The sequence below is a fragment of the Girardinichthys multiradiatus genome, chromosome 5 (assembly GCF_021462225.1).
Source record: "Girardinichthys multiradiatus isolate DD_20200921_A chromosome 5, DD_fGirMul_XY1, whole genome shotgun sequence".
Lineage (NCBI taxonomy): Eukaryota > Metazoa > Chordata > Actinopteri > Cyprinodontiformes > Goodeidae > Girardinichthys > Girardinichthys multiradiatus.
Genome location: NC_061798.1, coordinates 28,443,212 through 28,463,216, shown reverse-complemented (window position 1 = coordinate 28,463,216; position 20,005 = coordinate 28,443,212). Strand labels below are relative to the sequence as shown.

The window sequence follows — 20,005 nt, the reverse complement described above, 5'->3', positions numbered from 1 at the left end:
CCCTTTTTTTTGTTTGAATAAATCCAACACAGTTACATTACATGACACTTTATTTAAAATACAAAATAACATCATATAGGGATACTTTTACACACAGTACATACAGGCAAGACTAGTTTTCTAGGAGTCTCCGTTTAAAATGGGGGACAGGGACGGGGACACAATCGGTTCCTACTGAAATCGTCTGGGTTTTATTCCAGCTGGTCGCTGTTTCAGCTAGATACTGCGGCAAACCCTGGCTGCTGGGGCGTTTCACCTACACTGGCAGTAATCAAGATGCATATGTGGCACTGGGTTTCTATGGTTACTGACACGGGTTGTGCTGGCTGTGTTGGTAACAAACACCCCTGAGAAAATAGGGGTATTCGGACTGATCCTGCGATGTCCCGCTCCATGCCTCTGGTGATGTTTGTCGCTGGCAGTGCTGCTCTACTCGTCCTGATAATCCAGCTCTCTAGAGCCGCTTCTTTTTTTTTTTTCTGCCATTGTTTAATTGTTTTTTGTAGCTGTGTTACAGTGCAACATGGAAGCAGAACTAGGTACTTTTTTATGCAAATAATCCTACTCATCCAGCCCCCTCTCTGACTGATCCGACCAAATGTGCTGGCGCTGTCGATGTCGAGGCATATTGTCGAAACTCGCCAGCAGAGCCCCAGCTTAGGATCATTACCATTTATTACCTTCTGAGATGTTCATCATCTTTAGTGTATTTAATGTGGTTGTTTTCTGAAAGAGGGAGCGGATCTTTCTCTTCCTCCCCAATTATCTCAAACCTCCTCTGGATCCATGGGACCCTCGGCGCCCTGGGGAGCGTCTGTGTGGAGCCGCAGGATGGGTTTGTTGCACATGGGACACACGCTGCGGATCTCCAGCCACTTGAGCAGGCACCTGGAAGGATGAAACACAGGAGCACCATTTACTGCAGCAATTTCATCAGCAGATATTCATTTATGCGGGGGCAACAGACACAGCAGAGTCCACACCAGACGTCCCTCTCCCCAGACACCTCTGGCTCTTCCAGGGGGAGCCCAAGGCGTTCCCAGGCCAGCCGAGAGACATAGTCTCTCCAGCGTGTCCTGAGCCGTCCCCTGGGCCTCCTCCTGGTGGGACGTGCCTGGAACACCTCCTGAAGAAGGCGTCCAGGAGGCATCCGATATAGATGCCATGGGCCACCTCAACTGGCTCCTCTTGATGTGGAGGAGCAGCGGCTCTACTCCGAGCCCCTCCCGGATGGCCGAGCTCCTCACCCTATCTCTAAGGGAGTGCCCGGCCACCCAACGGAGGAAGCTCATTTTAGCTGCTTGTATCCGGGATCTCGTTCTTTCGGTCATGACCCAAAGTTCATGGCCATAGGTGAGGGTAGGAACGTAGACCGACCGGTAAATTGAGAGCTTCGCTTTTCAGCTCCGCTCTCTCTTCACCACAACGGATCGGCACAGTGCCCCCATTACTGCGGCAGCCGCACCGATCCGTCTGTCGATCTACCGCTCCATTCTTCCCTCACTCGTGAACAAGACCCCGAGATACTTAAACTCCTCCACTTGAGGCAGGAACTCCCCTCCAACCTGAAGAGGACAAGCCACCCTTTTCTGGTTGAGAACCATGGCCTCGGACTTGGAGGAGCTGATCTTCATCCCAGCCGCTTCACACTCGGCTGCGAACCGCCACAGCGCATGCTGTAGGTCTTGGCTAGAGGGGGCCAGCAGGACCACGTCATCTGCAAAAAGAAGAGACGAAATCCACTGGTCCCCAAACCAGACCCCTTCCGGCCCTTGGCTGTGCGTAGAAATCCTGTCCATAAAAGTTATGAACACGACCGGTGACAAAGGGCAGCCCTGCCGGAGTCCAACATGCACCGGGAACAAGTCCGACTTAGTGCCGGCAATGCGGACAAAACTCCTGCTCCGCTTGTACAGGGACCGAATGGCCCCTAATAAAGGGCCCCCGATTCCATACTCCTTGAACTGCCACCTTAACGTGGTGGAGGGGTTTGAGTGCTCAAATGATCCTAGAGGCTATGTTGTCTGGGGCTTAAATGCCCCTGGTAGGGTCTCCCATGGCAAACAGGCTCTAGGTGACAGGTCAGACAAAGAGCGGTTCAAGAATCCTTCATGAGGACTAATATATCGAAGCACGTGACGTCGCACGGTACGGCGGAGCCGGGGTCCCACCCTGGAGCCAGGCCTGGGGTCGGGACTCGCCGGAGAGCGCCTGGTGGCCTGGTTGCTCCTCGCGGGACCTGGCCGGGCCAAGCCCGAACGAGAGACGCGAGGCCATCCCCCAGTGGGCCCACCACCTTCAGGGGGAACCGTGAGGGACCGGTGCAAAGAGGATTGGGTGGCGGACGAAGGTGGAGACCTCAGCGGCCCGATCCCCGGATGCTTAGGCTGGCTCTAGGGACGTGGAATGTCACCTCACTGGGGGGGAAAGAGCCTGAGCTTGTCTGGGATGTCGAGAGATATCAACTAGAAATAGTCGGGCTCACCTCCACGCACAGCGTGGGCTCTGGAACCCATCTCCTTGAGAGGGGTTGGACTCTCTTCTACTCTGGAGTGGCCCACGGGGAGAGGCGGCGGGCTGGTGTGGGTTCGCTTGTTGCCCCCCAGTGTTGGGGTTTACCCCAGTGGATGAGAGGGTCGCATCCCTGCGCCTTTGGGTTGGGGATAGGTCTCTGACTGTTGTTTCGGCCTACGGGCCAAGCAGTAGTGTGGAGTACCCGGCCTTCTTGGTGTCCCTGTCGGGGACTCCGTTATTCTGCTGGGGGACTTCAATACCCACGTGTGAAACGACAGTGACACCTGGAGAGGCGTGATCGGGAGGAATGGCCTCCCTGATCTGAATCCGAGTGGTGTTTTGTTATTGGACTTCTGTGCTAGTCACTGATTGTCCATAATGAACACCATGTTCAAACATAAGGGTGTCCATCAGTGCACTTGGCATCAGGATACCCTAGGCAGGAGGTCGATGATCGACTTTGGTGTCGTATCATCAGACCTTTGGCCGCATGTTTTGGACACTTGGGTGAAGAGAGGGGCTGAGCTATCCACTGATCACCACCTGGTGGTGAGTTGGATCCGCTGGGGGAGGAGAAAGCCGGACAGACTTGACAGGCCCAAGCGCATAGTGAGGGTCTGCTGGGAACGCCTGGCAGAGCCCTCGGCCAGGGATGTATTCAACTCCCACCTCCGGGAGAGCTTTGACCAGAGTCCGGGGGATGCTGGAGACATAGAGTCCGGGTGGACCATGTTCTCTGCATCTATTGTCGATGCTGCTGCCCATAGCTGCGGCCGTAAGGCCTGCGGTTCCTGTTGCGGAGGCAATCCCAGAACCCGGTGGTGGACACCGGCAGTAAGGGATGCCGTCAAGCTGAAGAAGGAGTCCTATCGGCTGTGATTGGCTTGTGGGACTCCTGAGGCGGCTGACGGGTACCGTGAGGCCAAGCGTTCTGCGGCCCGGGCTGTGGCAGAGGCAAAAACTCGGGCCTGGGAGGAGTTCGGTGAGGCCATGGAGAAGGACAACCGGTTGGCCTAAAAGCGATTCTGGCCAACCCTCTGGCACCTCAGGAGGGGGAAGTAGTGCTTCGCCAACACTGTTTATAGTGGGGGTGGGAGGCTGCTGACCTCGACTGAGGACTTTATCGGGCGGTGGACGGAGTACTTCGAAGATTTCCTCAATCCTGCCATCACGCATTCCCTGGTGGAAACAGAGGCTGGGGACTCGGGGTTGAACTCTTTCATCACCCAGGCTGAAGTCACCAACATGGTTAAAAAGCTCCGCGGTGGCAGGGCTTCGGGGGTGGATGAGATCTGCCCTGAGTACCTCAAGTCTCTGGATGTTGTAGGGCTGTCATGGTTGACACGCCTCTTCAACATTGTGTGGCGGTCGGGGACAGTGCCTCTGGACTGGCAGACTGGGGTGGTGGTCCCCCTTCATAAGAAGGGGGACCGGAGGGTATGTTCCAACTACAGGGGGATCACACTCCTCAGCCTCCCTGGTAAGGCCTACGCCAAGGTATTGGAGAGGAGAGTCCGACCGATAGTCGAACCTCGGCTTCAGGAGGAGCAGTGTGGTTTTCGTCCCGGCCGTGGAACACTGGACCAGATCTATACCCTCTACAGGGTACTCGAGGGTTCATGGGAGATTGCCCAACTGGTTCACATGTGTTTCGTGGACCTGGAGAAGGCATTCGACTGTGTCCCTCGTGATGCCCTGTGGGGGGTGCTCCAGGAGTATATTAAAGACAATTTTTGATTTTGACCGTGTGTGCATTAGAGAAAATGCTCAAATTTAAATCTGTACACCCAGTCCAATTTTCTTTATTCATTGAAGTCATTTGTTCTATAAATATTCAAAATTGAAAAGAACCGCTAAAATTGGTTTCAGTTTATTTTATTTATAAATGCTTCATTAAAAGCCTGAAATTAATATGACATTCATGTCAGGGAATGTATGTAAACCTTCACATGAACTTTACCTGGCAGCTTTTAGGTGCATGTAAAAAGTTTCTTATGAAGCTAAATGTGTTTTTCCCTCCTAAAGCTAACAGGAATAACTTGTTTGTGGCAATTACATATTTTGTTCCATATATAATCACCATGCTATGCTTAGGATTAGCTTAAAAACAGTCACTGCCAGGCCACATCTAATCAGCAATTTTTTTGCTTCCAAAGGCTTGTAAATCAGTAAACTTAAATAAGGTTTGAATGATAATCATATGACTTTGTTAGTCTGAGAAAATAGACATCTAAACATCTCTCTAAAATATTTCTAATTCCAGTCTTTTAAAGTCATGTCAGATAATGTGATCAGGATAGATAGATAGATAGATAGATAGATAGATAGATAGATAGATAGATAGATAGATAGATAGATAGATAGATAGATAGATAGATAGATAGATACTCTGTCTTAGGCGCTCTGCTCATGGTCACAGAGGGATCAAAAACCTCTGGAAAAACAAATTTTTAACGATGCATGAAGCTGCAACATGATTTCAAATGATGCCTTATGTTTTCAATAATTTGTAAATGTTTACATCTTCACTGGGAAATATGCTTATTGAGTTTAACTGCCTCCTTGTACTGTGGTAGCTGTTCTTTTTCTCATTTAAAAAGTGTTTACAAAGAGAGAAGAACGAGATATAAAATGTAGCCTAATTATTTGACTCAATAAATGAGCAACTGTCCGGGATCATTGTAGTCAATAAACAAAAGGAGCCTTTTGGGGAGGTGGCTTCAAGTAGAATGGACGACAGATTGAGCATTTCTTATGGAATAAGACTGAAGCTTCAGCAGAAATTTACCATGAGAGAAAATTGTGCTGCTGATTATTTTTTATTAGATTTACCCATATGAAGAATTTGGGTGAGTTTGAAAGAGTAGACACATTTATACTGTTCTGCAGGAAGAAAATAAACAATTAGATGCGGCATATGATCGCACTTTTATCACATAAACACTGTTGTAACCATTTAGCCTTGACAAGATAGAGTCTGGGTATACTGAAGAAAATGAGGATTTGCCATGTTTTGCCAAGCTACAGGTGAAGACTTCTTTCTGTTTCTGAGCTGAACTCACCTGGGCGTGAGGGTATGAGAATGCGAACAGGTGTGACATATAACATCACATGGACTCTTTGTGCCTCAAAACTATTCTCACAAAACCTTTAGAGTTTAATATCACTCACTTCTTGTGAAATGCATGTGAGCAGGGACACACTCCCAGTTCATCTCGAGTCCTGAATTCCTCCAGGCACACTGCGCAGGTTTGCTGCATGAACAGAAACGGACAGGGTTGGTTTAAGACAAAGGGAGAAAAAATAAAAACATTTTTCACTGTGCCATAGGGAACGATTTCCCTTTGATCTAAGTTAATGTCTTATACAGTGCATCTCCAAGTGAGGACCACACCACAACAATGTGAGCTTACTGGACTAACCGAACTTAGAGAGAGGAAGGAGTTATAGATGGATCAGAAGGTTGTGCTTAACTGGAAGTACTGTCCTACCCCTATTTACCACCCCCATACACACAGTACTGTATATACTGTTATACACAGTATATACACACCCTATAAGCATTTTTCTAAAGGTTTCCTGTATTAGGGCCGTAAGTATTACTAAAACTACTTGTTAAATGTCAAAATAATGTTTTAGAGAATCTTTTCTAACTCTTTAACTGTATGACCTGGGTCAAATGTTCTGGGTATCCTCCCACAAGCATCCACAAACAATAGTTTCTGGTCCATTTTTCCAGACATGCTCATCTTCCAAAGATTTTTCATCTCTGAGTGACAAAACCCGTTTCCGTCCTGAACAGAATGATGGCTGGACATTTCCACCATGTCTACGCTTGCAAGCCTGTATAGATGAATGTGGCACCTTCAAGCACCTGGAAACCTTCTTGTTGTACAATGAGGTCTAAATGTGATGATGGTTAAAACTAGTTTTTAAGTTTCTGTCATATTTCTGGCATTTAGCAAATCAACAAAAATAATAATATATTAGAATATGCATTCTGATGAGGCTCGGTTGGCAGATTAGAAATACCTTTTCAAAATATCAACCTCTAAGAAGGTATTTAACATACTTTTCATTAATCCCGCATTTGTGTATTAAAACTGTTTTATTGGTCTGATGTAATATTTTAACCTTAAATGTAGTGTTTTCATTAGCTTTAAGCAGAAAATCATAATTAACGCAAATAAAGGCTGGAAAACATCAACTTGTGTGTAATTAATCTATATAATGTGTTTTATTAGGGAATTAAGTTACTGAAAGAAATCATATTCAAATTTACTGAATATGACTGTATATATAGACACTGGACAGCAGTGGGATAATCATACATTCTTTAGGCCCGCTCAGTTCAACCTTATTTAAAGACATCTCCGCCATAATGTATGCAGTATGGCCTACTAATCACATCTGAAAGGAAAAGCTGATGGAGTTACCCAAAAAACAACAACCCTCCCAGCTCATAAAGGATCATCTGACCTCTTGTGAAAATATTCTTGCTAAAATAAAATACCATTGATCAAGCTTTTATGGAAAAGAGTACTCACTCCAAGGAGGCTCAGCTTCTTGCTCGCTCCTTTCAGCACCACCTGCAGTGATGCAAAATGAGAGTAGGGAGAAACGTTGGATATTTTCATCAAAGCTCTCCTCAATCTTGCCGTTCATTCTCCTAATGCAGTGAGCCACAAACTTAATGCAGAAAGATAAGAACATTTTCCTCACACAGTCACGTCCTTTAATCTGTTTATGTGCAACACACATTTGAAAAACCAGAGAGTGGACACTGATGCACAGGTGGAGTCAAAGTCATCTATAAAGAGTGGTGTAAAGTTTCCCAGTGTGAGATACAGTGAACCTCCCTGTATTTAACCAGCCGCCACAGAGACAGTTTCTTCCCCCAGGCTGTTTCTCTGATGAACATTCAATAGAGTACAAAACAACAGCATACAGATGTTGCAAATGCACCTTTTTTATTAGATATGTGTATATTGTACATTGTAAATTTGTATATTCTGTAATGCAAAAACAGAACAAAAGAGCAAAGTGTACCGGAGGCAAATTCCTTGTTTGTATGTACGAACTTGGCAATAAAGCTGATTCTGATTTATAACATCCTTCAGGCATCCTGTGTTACATGTTCCCCGAGAGTGACAGATATCGCTGCGACGTACCTCGTTGTAGCTGAACTGCTCCCTCGTTCCTTGCTGTTTTAACCTAAGGGAGACACAGAGAGGAAAACGCTGCAGTCTGAGTAGTGACAACTGCGTCAGGGGAGAAACAGGTTTTAAACATGACATGTTTATGCTCAAGTTTTTCCTTTTTATTCAAATGGATTTAAATCATAAGCCTAATTCTCAATGCAGAGGTTGGTTCAAAAGCTCTTCAATAAAGTTAAGAGCGGAAGAGCCTGCCATGAGGCGCTGATTAAAGATGTAGGGAGGGTTGGTGCTGGGTGTCACCGGGTCAGGCGGTACATCAACTGATGCATCCACAGCTTTCTCCTCCCATATTATACTTTATTTCAAAATGAGGAGAGCAGGGTGGACATTACAAGCTGTCAGTTAATTATCTATACATTCAATGTTGATGCAGACAACTTTGTTCATTCTCCTAGTAAAGATGTATAAAAAGCCTTAAAAAGTTATATTTGTTGCAGTAACCTAATGTAAATATTAAGAAAAATCCAATATTTAATTTGAGTCATGTATTTAGTTTGGAAAATACTTTTATTTTTTCACAAAATCACCAACGACAATTTTTAGTACTTGTATAAAATTACTTTGAAATACATTTTACTGAAGCCATTTTTTTGTGCTTCAATATTTTGAGTTTATCAGCGTTTCTAGGAAAAACTTATCAGTAATCCACGACTTTCTGCTTTCCTGGGATGCAAATATAACATTACAAAAACCCAGGATAGTAAGGGAGGCAAGAAATATCTTCAAACCTCACGGTTACAGAACTACAGTTAAAAGTGAAATAAACACATTTTTCTGTCCTACCATCATAAACATAAATGAGGAGTTTGCTAAATGCTACTGGGATTTTTACTGGAGTTATTTGCCAGCATCTCCTGGACAGAATGAATATGTGGAAAAGCCAATCATTCACACTGCTATGTATTTCAGAAGGCCTATGATACTCTGGGTCTGTTTCTCTTCTAGAGACCCTGGGAACCTTGTTAGATTGCATGGCATCAAACATCATTCATTTAAAATAAAATAAAAATGTTTTTATGTTAGCAAGTGCTATGTAATTATTTTTGGTAGAGTTATAAATGAAGGTAAATATTAGACATGAAGCCAAGTTGTAAGTGCAGATAAGATGGCGGCCACTAGGTGCTTGTTCCAAATGTCCTACCTGGTTTTAATAAACATTCCCACTTTCTAACCATCTCTTAAATAAAATTAAGCTTTATTTCTATGCACTACCCTCTATCTACTTACCAAACCCCCTTTTATTAGCATGCTTATGGACTTTTTGGGCAACTATTTTAGCAAATATAAAGTAGACCACAGCAATGCCTTTCCCCAAGAAAGATTTTAACTGTTACCCTGCAGCTGAACACCACCTGCTGACCACGAGGCTTTAAAGTGGCAGTAAAAAAACAGTCGGTAACATCCCAATGAGCACTTCTGAACACACTTAGTGCTCAACAGCTAAAGCACCCTCTACAATTGATGGCTGAAGGTAAATGTGTAAAAAGCCTTAAAATTAATTCATCTTTGATCACATAAACATAAAGTTACACTGAAAGAACAATATTAACAAAAACTCTAATTTAGGGAAATTTATTCTGTGTGGGAAATAAATCCAATGTTAATTTTCCACATATTAATCATTCTTGAAAGGCTCAACCTAAGTCTGACGAGAGCATGCACATCTAGATAAATTCCCAGTAGGGCTTAGCAAACTCCCTATGTTTATATTTGTAATGGCAGGACAGGTTAGGTTTAGGTCCATCCATCCATTTCCTATACCCGCTTATCTGTTCAGGGTCATAGATGGCTCGTGTCTATCTTCAGGGGTCATTGGGCGAGGGACGTGGGACACTTTGGACAGGCCGCCTTTCCACCAGTTAGCCCAAACATGCATATTTCTGAACAGTGGGAGGAAGCAGGAGTACCTGGAGAAAATCCACAAATGCACAGGGAGAACATGCACCATCTATGCAGAAGGACCCCAGGCCAAGAACACAGAACCTTCTTGCAACACTGCTAACAACCATTCCACTGTACAGCGTGCAGCCAATAAGCAACTAGCTTTTTTCTGGGTTTTTTAAGGTAACAAGACTGGCATGTTCTCTTGTACTTCCTATTTTAAGAGGATAAGAGAAATATGATTCTTTGTCATGTCATTATACCACAGGGAAAAACGAATCTGGGAAACACAATTTAAAGTCTGAAGACATTGCGATTTACCAAAAAGGTAAAGTATGGGCTTCAGTTATTTTTATTGAACTGTAATGTCTGGGGTGCCAATAAATGTTGCACAGATGATTGTTAAAAATTCATTTTCCTGTTGGTGGGATTATTTTTTTTAACCCATAAATAAATATAATGAAATTAAATCATTTAAAAATTCTTCATGAAAAAGAAAGATTTATTGCTCTTTATTCATCTACCAGGGGTGTTAGTATGCGGGGCGTTGTATGTGCAATACCAGCATTACTTTGCACAGTTAACTTAAGGTAATAAACATGTTAGGAGACACGTCACAAAACCACTATTTATGCAGCAATTAAGTTAAAAAAGTCAGGTTGTTTTATCTGATTTCCAGCCTCTTCATCAGATTTGTTGCCAACTTTGTTTTTCTGCCCTTTTGGGGGAAAGACAGGTGTCATTTAAAGGCTTTTACACACAGCAGAAAGTAGCGCAGACGAGTGCAGAAAGTGAGAAAACTGAGGCGGCAGGGATGTAGCGGAACATCAAAGAATGAGGTGAAATGTCTTAATTTGCTAAATCGATGCAAATCCACCTGCAGAGGTGATGAGAATTAATTTGTTAGCCTGCAACATTTTCACATGTAACAAAGCCAAATGACCTCCTGCCTATTTAAAGACAGTTTAGAAAACAACGTTATAACACATTTGAACTTCTTATCAAGGTATAAATTATTGTACTCCCAGCCACTGGATGAGCCACCTACCTGAAAAGGTAGCAGCAGAAGATGAGGCTGAGCATGAAGACGAAGAGGCCAATGCCCAGCACGATGACATAGATGTTGAGAGGGAGGTGGTAGATGTCAGACGTCATGCTGCAGTAGTGTTCAGAGCGATGAAAACTCAAACCACAAAGGCATCCTGCCAGGAAGAGCGTGCAAATACACTTAAGAGCTTAGAGGAGTTTATAAAGGCAAAACATTTATTTGTTTTTTTTGTCTTTTTAGATGAGTAATTGCTACTTTTTGTTTTACTATTTAAAACTATTTTTTGTATAAGGGCACTATTTTAAAACTGCCGTTACCTTCCCATTATCAACTGAAATATTGAAATAATTATGACAGACAGCAACACTTAGGATCTCAACTTGCATGAATTAAACTGAGCATTCTGCAACTAGCAAGAGAAATTGTTTAAAATATAATCAACATTAGCTAGGTTTTGTGAGAAGTTCTGTCCCCTTTATTTTTTATAAAGTGAACATGCTGCATTTCCATTAGCTAATAAAGACCTACAATAGAGCTGCACAATATTAGAAATACATGCAATATGCAGGGTTGTTGGTAAATGTTGTGATGACAGTAAAGTTTCTTATAGGATTTAACAAAGCATCTTGATGCCCTCTTAAAATATATAGCATTAAACACCAGATATCTCCAAATATGCTGCTGGCAAAGACAGGAATAATCAGCTGATATTTATTTCAGTCCAAGAAATTCTTTGGGTATTGATATTCTGTACAGTGATATTGCAATGAGGATAAAATTGTGAATTAGCTCTGCCCTAAAACACCAGAATCTAACAACAGATTCCCATCCTCTTGGTGCAAGGTAGTACTAAACGGTAGTACTAAACTTCTCTGCATGGTGAATGCAGTTTTACAGTCTGCACGGCGTATGTAAATGTAATATGCAGGTGTGTCTGGGGATCTGCGCTTGGCGCTGCGGTGGGAACCGAGGCACTCCCAGGACTGAGCGTTAATTGCCTGTGAACAAGACAAACATGAAGGATGGGCATCACTTTTGTCACCACACCATCTGTTCCACAGAATCTTCTGAGGTGACTGGCAGAGTGAGTGCAGGCGTGTGCATGTGTGTGTGTCAGTGTGTGTGGGGGAGATGGAGGGTGGAGGCCTTGTGGCAGGAATTTGTTGCCGGGGTAGGGAATGTGATAAACAGAACTTACTCCGGGGAAAAACCACCATTTGGTCAAACCATTGAGGAGGAAGCCCCACTTCCACGGACCACATGTGTTCCTATTAATTTGCTGCAAAGGATGCTGTTTGCCAGCCTCTGTGACCATGTGTCACTCTTTACAGTGGGTGAATGGATCCAGCTTGCAGGCTAACGGGGGACATGGGCCTGTAAATTTGCCCTGGCGGGGGGTTGGAGGGATTTATAAGGGTACGGGGTTGAGTGAGGACATGCCATGGGAACGTTAGACATGGCACAGTCCTAAACAAATATACTCTACATATAGATATTATGTACACACTAAGCCAATGAAATACAGCTATAGGCACGGATTAGTTTGAGATTCTCCCGGTATAATAGATATAATAAACTAATAAAGTTTAACAGCAATAACTCAAAATATAAAGCAAAAATGATATAAGCCGTTTTAGTTTAAACAAAAGCATCACTTATTCTTTCTGCAGCTAAAACAATAAAATATATAGTCTAATATGGGTATATTAATGTCTTTAAAATTTTTTTATTTAAATAACAGAAGCTGTTTGCCAACTGCTGTTTTAAAATGGACTAACTGGAAGTGGAGTTCTTTAGTTCCAGCACCACACCTGTCAGTGTTTAGTATTTCCAGTCAATACGTGTCTTTCTTTAAAGCGCGGGAAAAGTGTTGTAGCCTTCTTTCAGCCAGCTGATCAGCAGTGTAATGCAACAGGTGGGGAAGGGGTCAGTGCTGTAATATTCTTTAGTTCATACAGCTAGAAAATGCTCTGGTCGCTCTGGCACTTTCTCATCTCAATGAAATGACCCCGAAGAGATCCTAGTTTGTGCCATTTTTTCTGTTTTTTGCTTAGTTTTAAAGCCATGCTGGCTTTGTTGAATGAGTATAGCTGGACTTTCCAAGAGGAACTTTGAATAAGCCTAAAAAATGGCTAAGGTATAAAAAACTAAAATTAGCATTTATAAAAAAATGCATTTTATGATTCCACATTTATCTTAGTGTGAATTAATGTATTCCTTTATTTTATTTCATTTTCGACTACTCCTTCAATTTTTTTATTTTATGGTTGCCCAAACGGTGGTGCTACTTTACATGTTTACATGTTTCAAGTGGAAAAAATATTAACATCTAGTATTTTTACAGCCGTTTTGGGAAGAGGACATTTCTTGTCTTTAAGAACAAATGTTAGGGTTTGAAAGGTAGCTTATAAGGGTTAAACCATGGTAATGAAGTCAGGGTTTGAATTGGTATGTTTTTAGCCACTTTTTCAAACCTTGGTATTTTGGTAATTGGCCCACGCCATGCTGATATTAGCTGGTTAATTAGCCTGGTAGCCAGCCTGCAGTCCGCTTCTTAACAGACATGCTGCTTTTAGTTTTCCAACTGTAGTTTTAAAACATCTCTTACTTTCATAAGAGTGATGGGCGGCGCTCCTTTAGTTTCCACAACCTGGCTGTCCATGGGTTTTTTTGTGACTGGAAATATGGTCTGTCTAATAAGCAAGGGATACAGGTGATACCTTTTCTTCAGCCAGCTGACTGACCAGCAGTGCACTGCAACAAGTGGTGGAAGGGTAGCGCTGGATTACTCTATGTGCAGCAGAGCCAAAGAAAACTTGGGTAACTCCAACCGTTTCAATGGCATCTCAATGACAGAATATTAAACCAGTTTTGAAACTGTCATTCTTTAAAACCATCACATCCGTAACCGGCCCATGACTAAATGCAACAAGATAACATATGAAGTAAAACATCTCACATCCTTGAATTCAGCCATATAACACATATTAACAGCCATTGTGGCCTCCACTATCCTGATTTGTTTGAATCCTATCACCTACCACCTTGCATGTGTTCACTGGTCGGCGGTGAATCCACTCACTTACCGTTACACCATTGGAATGGTTGCATGAAATTTGACTCCCAAGGCAGCAGCAGTGAATTCAGGCCCTGTCAGGAGAAGAGACTGGAGAATCGCCAGAAGCAGTGGTTCTGGAGGCTCAGACACCGTAACTTGTTCTTTTTAGCAAAGGTCCCCCTGTATTGAGGTACCCTGACCTGGATCTTTGTGTTAGCTCCTTCAGAAACAAGTCATGGGAGATATTCAGATTCCAGAAATCCTCAGGAGGTGCGTTTTTTGTTGTTGGCTCAGCAGTCTGCACAGCATTCCCCAAATCTGGATTAACCACTCCGTGTTAAATTGAGGCGGGGGAGATTTAGGTCTGGGGACCTCATATGCTTCTGAATGATGTCACCAAAAGAAAGACAAGAAGCAAACAAAGAAACATGGCTGAGAACAAACAGAATCAGAGGCCTCATGAGCAAGTGAGGACATGACTTAATCATAAACAACACAAGCAGCTTGCAAACAGGAAATACTCACATTTCTAACAGAGAGGGGGGGAAAGAGCCTCCTTGACTTCACTTTGCGTCACTTTGCAGTGTCGTCCCCCACCTCTCACCAGTTACAATGACGTCCAGCGTTTAAATGGCAAATCTTTAACCCAATGAAGGCAATAATCCAACAACAATCTGTGCTGTTGTCTTCCTCCTATAAAGCTGTGTTTTGTTTTTTTTTTACCAGGGGATTTTCACAAGTCTCACCCCTTCTCTGGTCTCCACCTCCTCTAGTCCTCCGATCTTGCAGTAGGTTTTGCTCCTCAGTGGTGAAGGCAAAGATCTTCTCCCCTCCAAGAACAAACAAAGTGCGGACAGCTCCATGCAGTCAACATCAGTCCTCTATTGCTGCTGTGTGATTGTGTGTCACTCAGAAGATACGTGCGTGTGTTTGTGCGTAGGGAGGGGGATCCTACTCTCCCTCTAACCATCTGCTCCTTCGATTAGGAAAGACAAGAAGAAAAAAAAAAATCGGAGACAAAGGCGGAGTGTGTTTGTCAGCCTCTCACACCTCCAGCTGGCTTTGTCATGGCAGGCTTCCCCCTCCTATTCCTCCTTTTTCAGTCCATAATGGTGCCTGTAGTTTGCCTTTCCTCCCCCTTCCTCCACTCGCTCCTCTCTCTTGCTGTTCTGCCTTGGGTTTGTAAACAGATCTCTGCTCATGTGACCAGCCGTTTTGCCTCGCAACTCTCTTCTCTGTCAGCCCTCCCTCGCTGCATCGTCCTCCAATCTGCAGGCGGAGGCCAGCCAGAATGAGCCAGACGTTGACGAATGGGACGCCTGCGAGCACGACGACGGCGTGCATGGGCTTGTGTGCGCTCATCTCCCCCCTCCATACTCTTCCGTGCAAATGTGTGTGTGCGTGTGTGTGAGAAGAGGAGAGGGAGACTTGCAGCAAAGTCAAGGGAGCCCAATAAAACGCGCATGGCTGATGTCCTGACAACCAAAACAAAGCAGTTTGTGTGAAATGGAGGTCAGGTAGGGAGGAAGTTATTTCAGCGTCACCTTAAGAAAAGACACTTCGATCAGTTTAAGCAACAGGAAATACTCTGAAGCACGAAAGGATGATTTATGAAAATATAATAATAATAATAATAAAAACAGGAATGAAAAACGTAGGCAGAAAATCACAGACTGGACACACCCCCCCACACCAGCAGGCCTGACTGACAATCTGCTGGGGAGGAGAACAGCTGCTGGGCTACTGGGCAAGGAGATGGTCAAGGGGAGGGCTGTTCCAATAATCCCCAGGGGCAGGAAGGGAGGGAGGAAAAGAAGGAGCTTCAGTGGGAGACGTCCCACCTCCATTCACCCCCGTCCTCCTCACGCACTGTAAAATATAATGGTTTCAACTTAAAAATGCAAACAGTTGATCATAAGAGCATGCTTTCTAGTAAAGGTGCATTTCAACTGCAGGAACCTTTTTTCCCCAAGAACCAGGGTAGTTTTCTGAAGCATTATGCTTTTCACGGTAAAAATAAATGGCCAGGTTAGAAGATTACACCCACATGAATCCCTGATTGGGAGACAGTGCTTTTTATTTACCAGGGACTGTTTGTTGGGGACAGTGGTAAGCATTTCAAACTAGTTACATTTTATAGTATTATAAAAAATCATATTGGTTTATTATGGCATGTAGTTCGTTTTTTCTGTTACCTTGACTTCTGATATCTTCCCTTGAGAAAGTGGTTAAAATTGAATTTCACAGTGTTTACACGGTAAAATGATCACACGTTTATAGCTGGAACAACATGTTTTAATCCCAACCCGTTTTTAGTTATTTTGTGCTGTGTTTGGGGTCATTGTCCTTCTGATGACCTAGTGTTATGTAAGGTTTTCTCCTAGCATTTTTGGAAGTCAGCAGCAAAAAGAAAGTGAGACAAATAGGATAGGAACAGTTTGTTAAAACTGTGAGAACAGCACCACAGCCTAATCGTTGTAAATGAAGCCAAAGTTTGCATCTGCCTTTGAGCTTCCTGTTTGTGGTAAACTACACGACCATTTCACTGCTTATTAATAAGTCTGGACTGTATTTGATCTTCTGTAGTTCAAAATATAAAATACATAGACTGATGAAGTGGATTGTTTTGTAGAGAACTAAGAGATTGTGTCTAAAGAATCCCATATCGTGTATCAACTCGTCTTGTGAACTAGATGTGTCATCGCACCTCTACTTGCAAGTCTGATTCATCTAGCTTTAATCAAATAGTGGGTTGGGCAACTCTCCTTCTACAGTAAATGACTATTTTCTGCCTCAATTGTTTTCCTGGGTGTTCATATGAACACTAAACTATACTGGTGTCACAACACTGATGCTCTTTACAGGAAGGGTCAGAGCCAACTCTCCTGCTCAGGAGACGGTGGTGGCATCAGTTATCCTCAATGGTGTAGTTTTTGGGAGCAGCAGCTCTTCTGCAGCTGAGACAAAGCAGTTAGATAAACTCGTCAATAGGCCAGCTGTGTCCTAGGATGCCCCCTAAACCCAGTACAGGTGGCGGGAGACAGAAGAACTCTAGTGAAAATAACATCACTGTTGGAAAATGTCCCCCACTCTGTGTATGAAGCTGCTGCAGAAGTGGAGAGTTCCTGCAGTGACAGACTGCTGCACCTTAAATGCACAAAGGAGCGTTATCACAGATCCTTCCCCCCAGCAGATGTTAGACTTTATAACCACCGCTGCTCCCAACAAGGTCAAACTAAATAGGGTTTTTAATTTTCCTGGTGTTATTTAAACAGTTTTTCTATTTCTTGTAAATAGCCAGTTGTCTTTTGTATGCACAAACAAACATGCACTTTTTAAATTATCCTAACCAGGTTTACATTTCTTTGAACCTAAGTAAGCTATTTTAAATAACGGCACAATATTTTTTTCTAATGATGAAAAGTCACTGTAGTCTCTTACTCCTACTTTCTTTTTTATATTTTAATCGTTGTGTGTATCTGAATGCTTGCACATCTGAATTTCTCCGGTGAAGAAGAAGAAATGTTCCTTTCTATTGTATTCTATTTTATTCTGTTTGAATTGTGGCTAAAATTAATAAGGGAGTTATAAACCACTCACTCTACCTTGATTTTAAACTACTATTTTTCTGAGAAACACCTGAAAACGAGCAGCACTCTTGCATTTTCCGGTTTACTCATGCACCAAAATAGTTGCTGTGACGCTGTTACCTCTAACCTTCACCCTAACCATAAACTCAGAATACATTCAGAAACAGTTTTATCTTTGCACATCTGTGAACGGAAAGAAATCTCAGGCTGCTGGTGCTTTAGAACAGCGATGGAGGAAACCAGGTTAACATTTTATTGACTTTTCTGACTTCCTGTTGCCGCTAGCTGATCTACAGTGCTAAAGAAAACACATCCTCACATAAGCAAGAAACGGCTGATGTTTTATACTGTATTTTTTCAACGTTTGTTAGCATGCCCAGCTGTAAATAAAGACAGTTTGTTTTGCTCATTGCCTATAAATTCCCTAAATGCTGAAATTGATCTGAATTAATCAGTTGATTAAATTGCTACGGTTGTTTTTTGGGTTGTAGATCTATCTTAGCTTAGATTAAAGTGTGCCTTTTAATCGAATGTATTACATCGTTCAACTAAAATTAAAACATTACTTTTAAATGTTAAATCCATTTTAAAATGACTAATCTGGCTGGTAGAAAAGTTCTCAGCTTGCTTTAAATGTTATGATGCGTTTTATTTAAACATGGTAGTCAGGTTTTCTGTGTTACCATCTGAAAATGCAACAAGAATTCCCTCTGAAGGTGGAATTTTTACTTGGACAATCTGTACACAGCCATCAAGTTCAATATCCAGTATGGATCCATGTAGTGGAAGCTGCAGGTACAATCTAATTATTAGCAGTTCTGACAGTTTGTATCTTCTTAACTCAGTGGTACAAGTATTACTGTACCATCTCTATTTGGGGAACATGTGCCTTCATAGAAAATGGAGTTATATACATTGTTATTGGCCTGTATGGGTACTAGAGGTTTGCAACATTATGCAAACACCACTTGCAACTAAAATGCTCTTGACTCGAGTCTGATCTCATTTCCTGATCCAAGACAAATCGAACCCAGAATTAGCCCTAGATGGGATGGACAGAGCAGGAAAACTGTGGTTACCCAAACATTTTATTCTACCAGCTGACTTCCACTGAAATACATTACATGTTAGTCATTAAGGTTAATTTCATTAGAATTTTTTTTGTAGTTAAGTAAATTCTGCTAAAACATAAATTTTGTCTTATCACCTTCTCCAATAGTTTGTCGCACTCACGGAAGCACATTTTACAGTGCATGGGCTAGCAACCGCATTACCCATGAGCACTAAAGGACAGCTGGATTGAATGGACAGATGCATAAATAGAGAACTTCACACACTACATGCATTGCTGGTTGTTCAGCGGCTGCTAAATCAATTGGTTGCTGTAAGAAGCCAGTAGGTTGGTGGTTTCAGTAACAGCATGCACTGTTGAATCAACAACTTCTTGAATTTACTCAGATAAACATATTCAGCCTCAATTGTATACATGTAAAAACGGTTTTAAACAACCCTTCAAAGAACGAATGAAAATAGAAGTCCTCCGTCTGTGAAGTTGTACAAGAGTGTGACTAACAAATAAAAAAAAAAAACATTATGACAAATGAGATGCAAATCTTGACCTTGTTTTCGTTCTGACTTGAAATGGTCTGGCAGCCACAACCTTTGGTTTTTACATAAACTTTACGCTTACTTCACTGTTAATAAAGTTGCCATACAGGCTTTCCCACTGAGAGGAAAAAGCTGACACAGAATGACTACAGGCACAACACATATATATAGTGTAAGCATTATTGTCTAACTTCTGGTTTTAGCCGACAAAGCTTAAGTGATGTTGCATTCAGCTGTTTCGTTGTAAGCCATATTTAAGTTTTTCTTTACTGAGTGCCGGAAATGTTTATGATGGCCACACAAATAGTCATTAGTGTTATTAATGAGAGCTTTCAGTGTGCTGCAATAAATAAGTCTGAGCTTTCAGTTTGATAAAGCAGGTTTATTATCAGTGTATAATTTGCAAACTGCACACAGGCAAATGCTCAAAGAGGACAGTGTCCTTTTTTACAAAAAATGTACTTTTTCCGTAATATTAAACGGCAGAAAAACAACTCATTTAAATCATTAACATAAGATTTATTTCCTTCATATCTATGCTCTATACCATAGGGTCATAGGAAAAATGCCACACTATTATTAAAATAGCCTTTAGAACCACCTTTAGCAGCAACAATTGGAATTAACTGTTTTCTGCATGACTACATTTGTGGCCCTGGAGTGCCAGTCTTTGCTTCAGTTCATTGAGGTTTGCAGACATTTGTTTCAGCTCAGCTCTTTCAAGATCCCATTACACCATTTCAGTCACACTGTAGTCTGAACATTGAATAGGGCCTTTCAACACCTTGATTCTGTGTCAGATTTGCTGGTGTCTTCAAGATCTTTGTTCTATTGACGACCCAATTTCACGTGTTGGACAAATGACCTCACATTAGGTGCTTTGGTTATGGTTGCTCAGATCCGCTGGCTACTAACCAAGCTGAAAAGATCAATTCTCCACCACTATTCTTGACAGATTGTTTGACAATAGTGCTGAAATGCTTTGAGACATTGTGCTGTTCATTATGGTCAATCATCTCTACTATGGTGCCCTGTTATGTTGATCTAAAAATTTAGCATCCTAAATTTGGCTTGTAAAGTCTGACAT

General features: G+C 42.5%; 1 protein-coding gene across 1 annotated transcript; it reads right to left on the bottom strand.

Moving 5' to 3' along the window:
* Positions 1–32: 32 nt before the first annotated feature.
* Positions 33–14,959, bottom strand: zgc:175214 (uncharacterized protein LOC557610 homolog). Its single transcript, XM_047365924.1, has 7 exons — positions 14,246–14,959; positions 13,749–14,103; positions 10,663–10,816; positions 7,686–7,728; positions 7,062–7,103; positions 5,686–5,768; positions 33–888 (listed from the first exon to the last, which is right to left on the bottom strand). Exons 2-7 carry the CDS (start codon positions 13,771–13,773, stop codon positions 768–770), a joined length of 468 nt encoding a protein of 155 aa, XP_047221880.1. The 5' UTR covers positions 13,774–14,103; positions 14,246–14,959; the 3' UTR covers positions 33–767.
* Between the last annotated feature and the right edge of the window lie 5,046 nt (positions 14,960–20,005).

What these genes read in the sequence shown, in the direction of transcription:
- zgc:175214 (XM_047365924.1), bottom strand. Translation starts at nt 13,773, where the DNA reads ATGCAACCATTCCAATGGTGTAACG. An exon ending in TTCTGCTGCTACCTTTTCAG is followed by an intron (nt 7,729 to 10,662) that starts GTAGGTGGCTCA and finishes TGTCTCCCTTAG; the next exon opens with GTTAAAACAGCAAGGAACGA. An exon ending in AGCAGTTCAGCTACAACGAG is followed by an intron (nt 7,104 to 7,685) that starts GTACGTCGCAGC and finishes GCATCACTGCAG; the next exon opens with GTGGTGCTGAAAGGAGCGAG.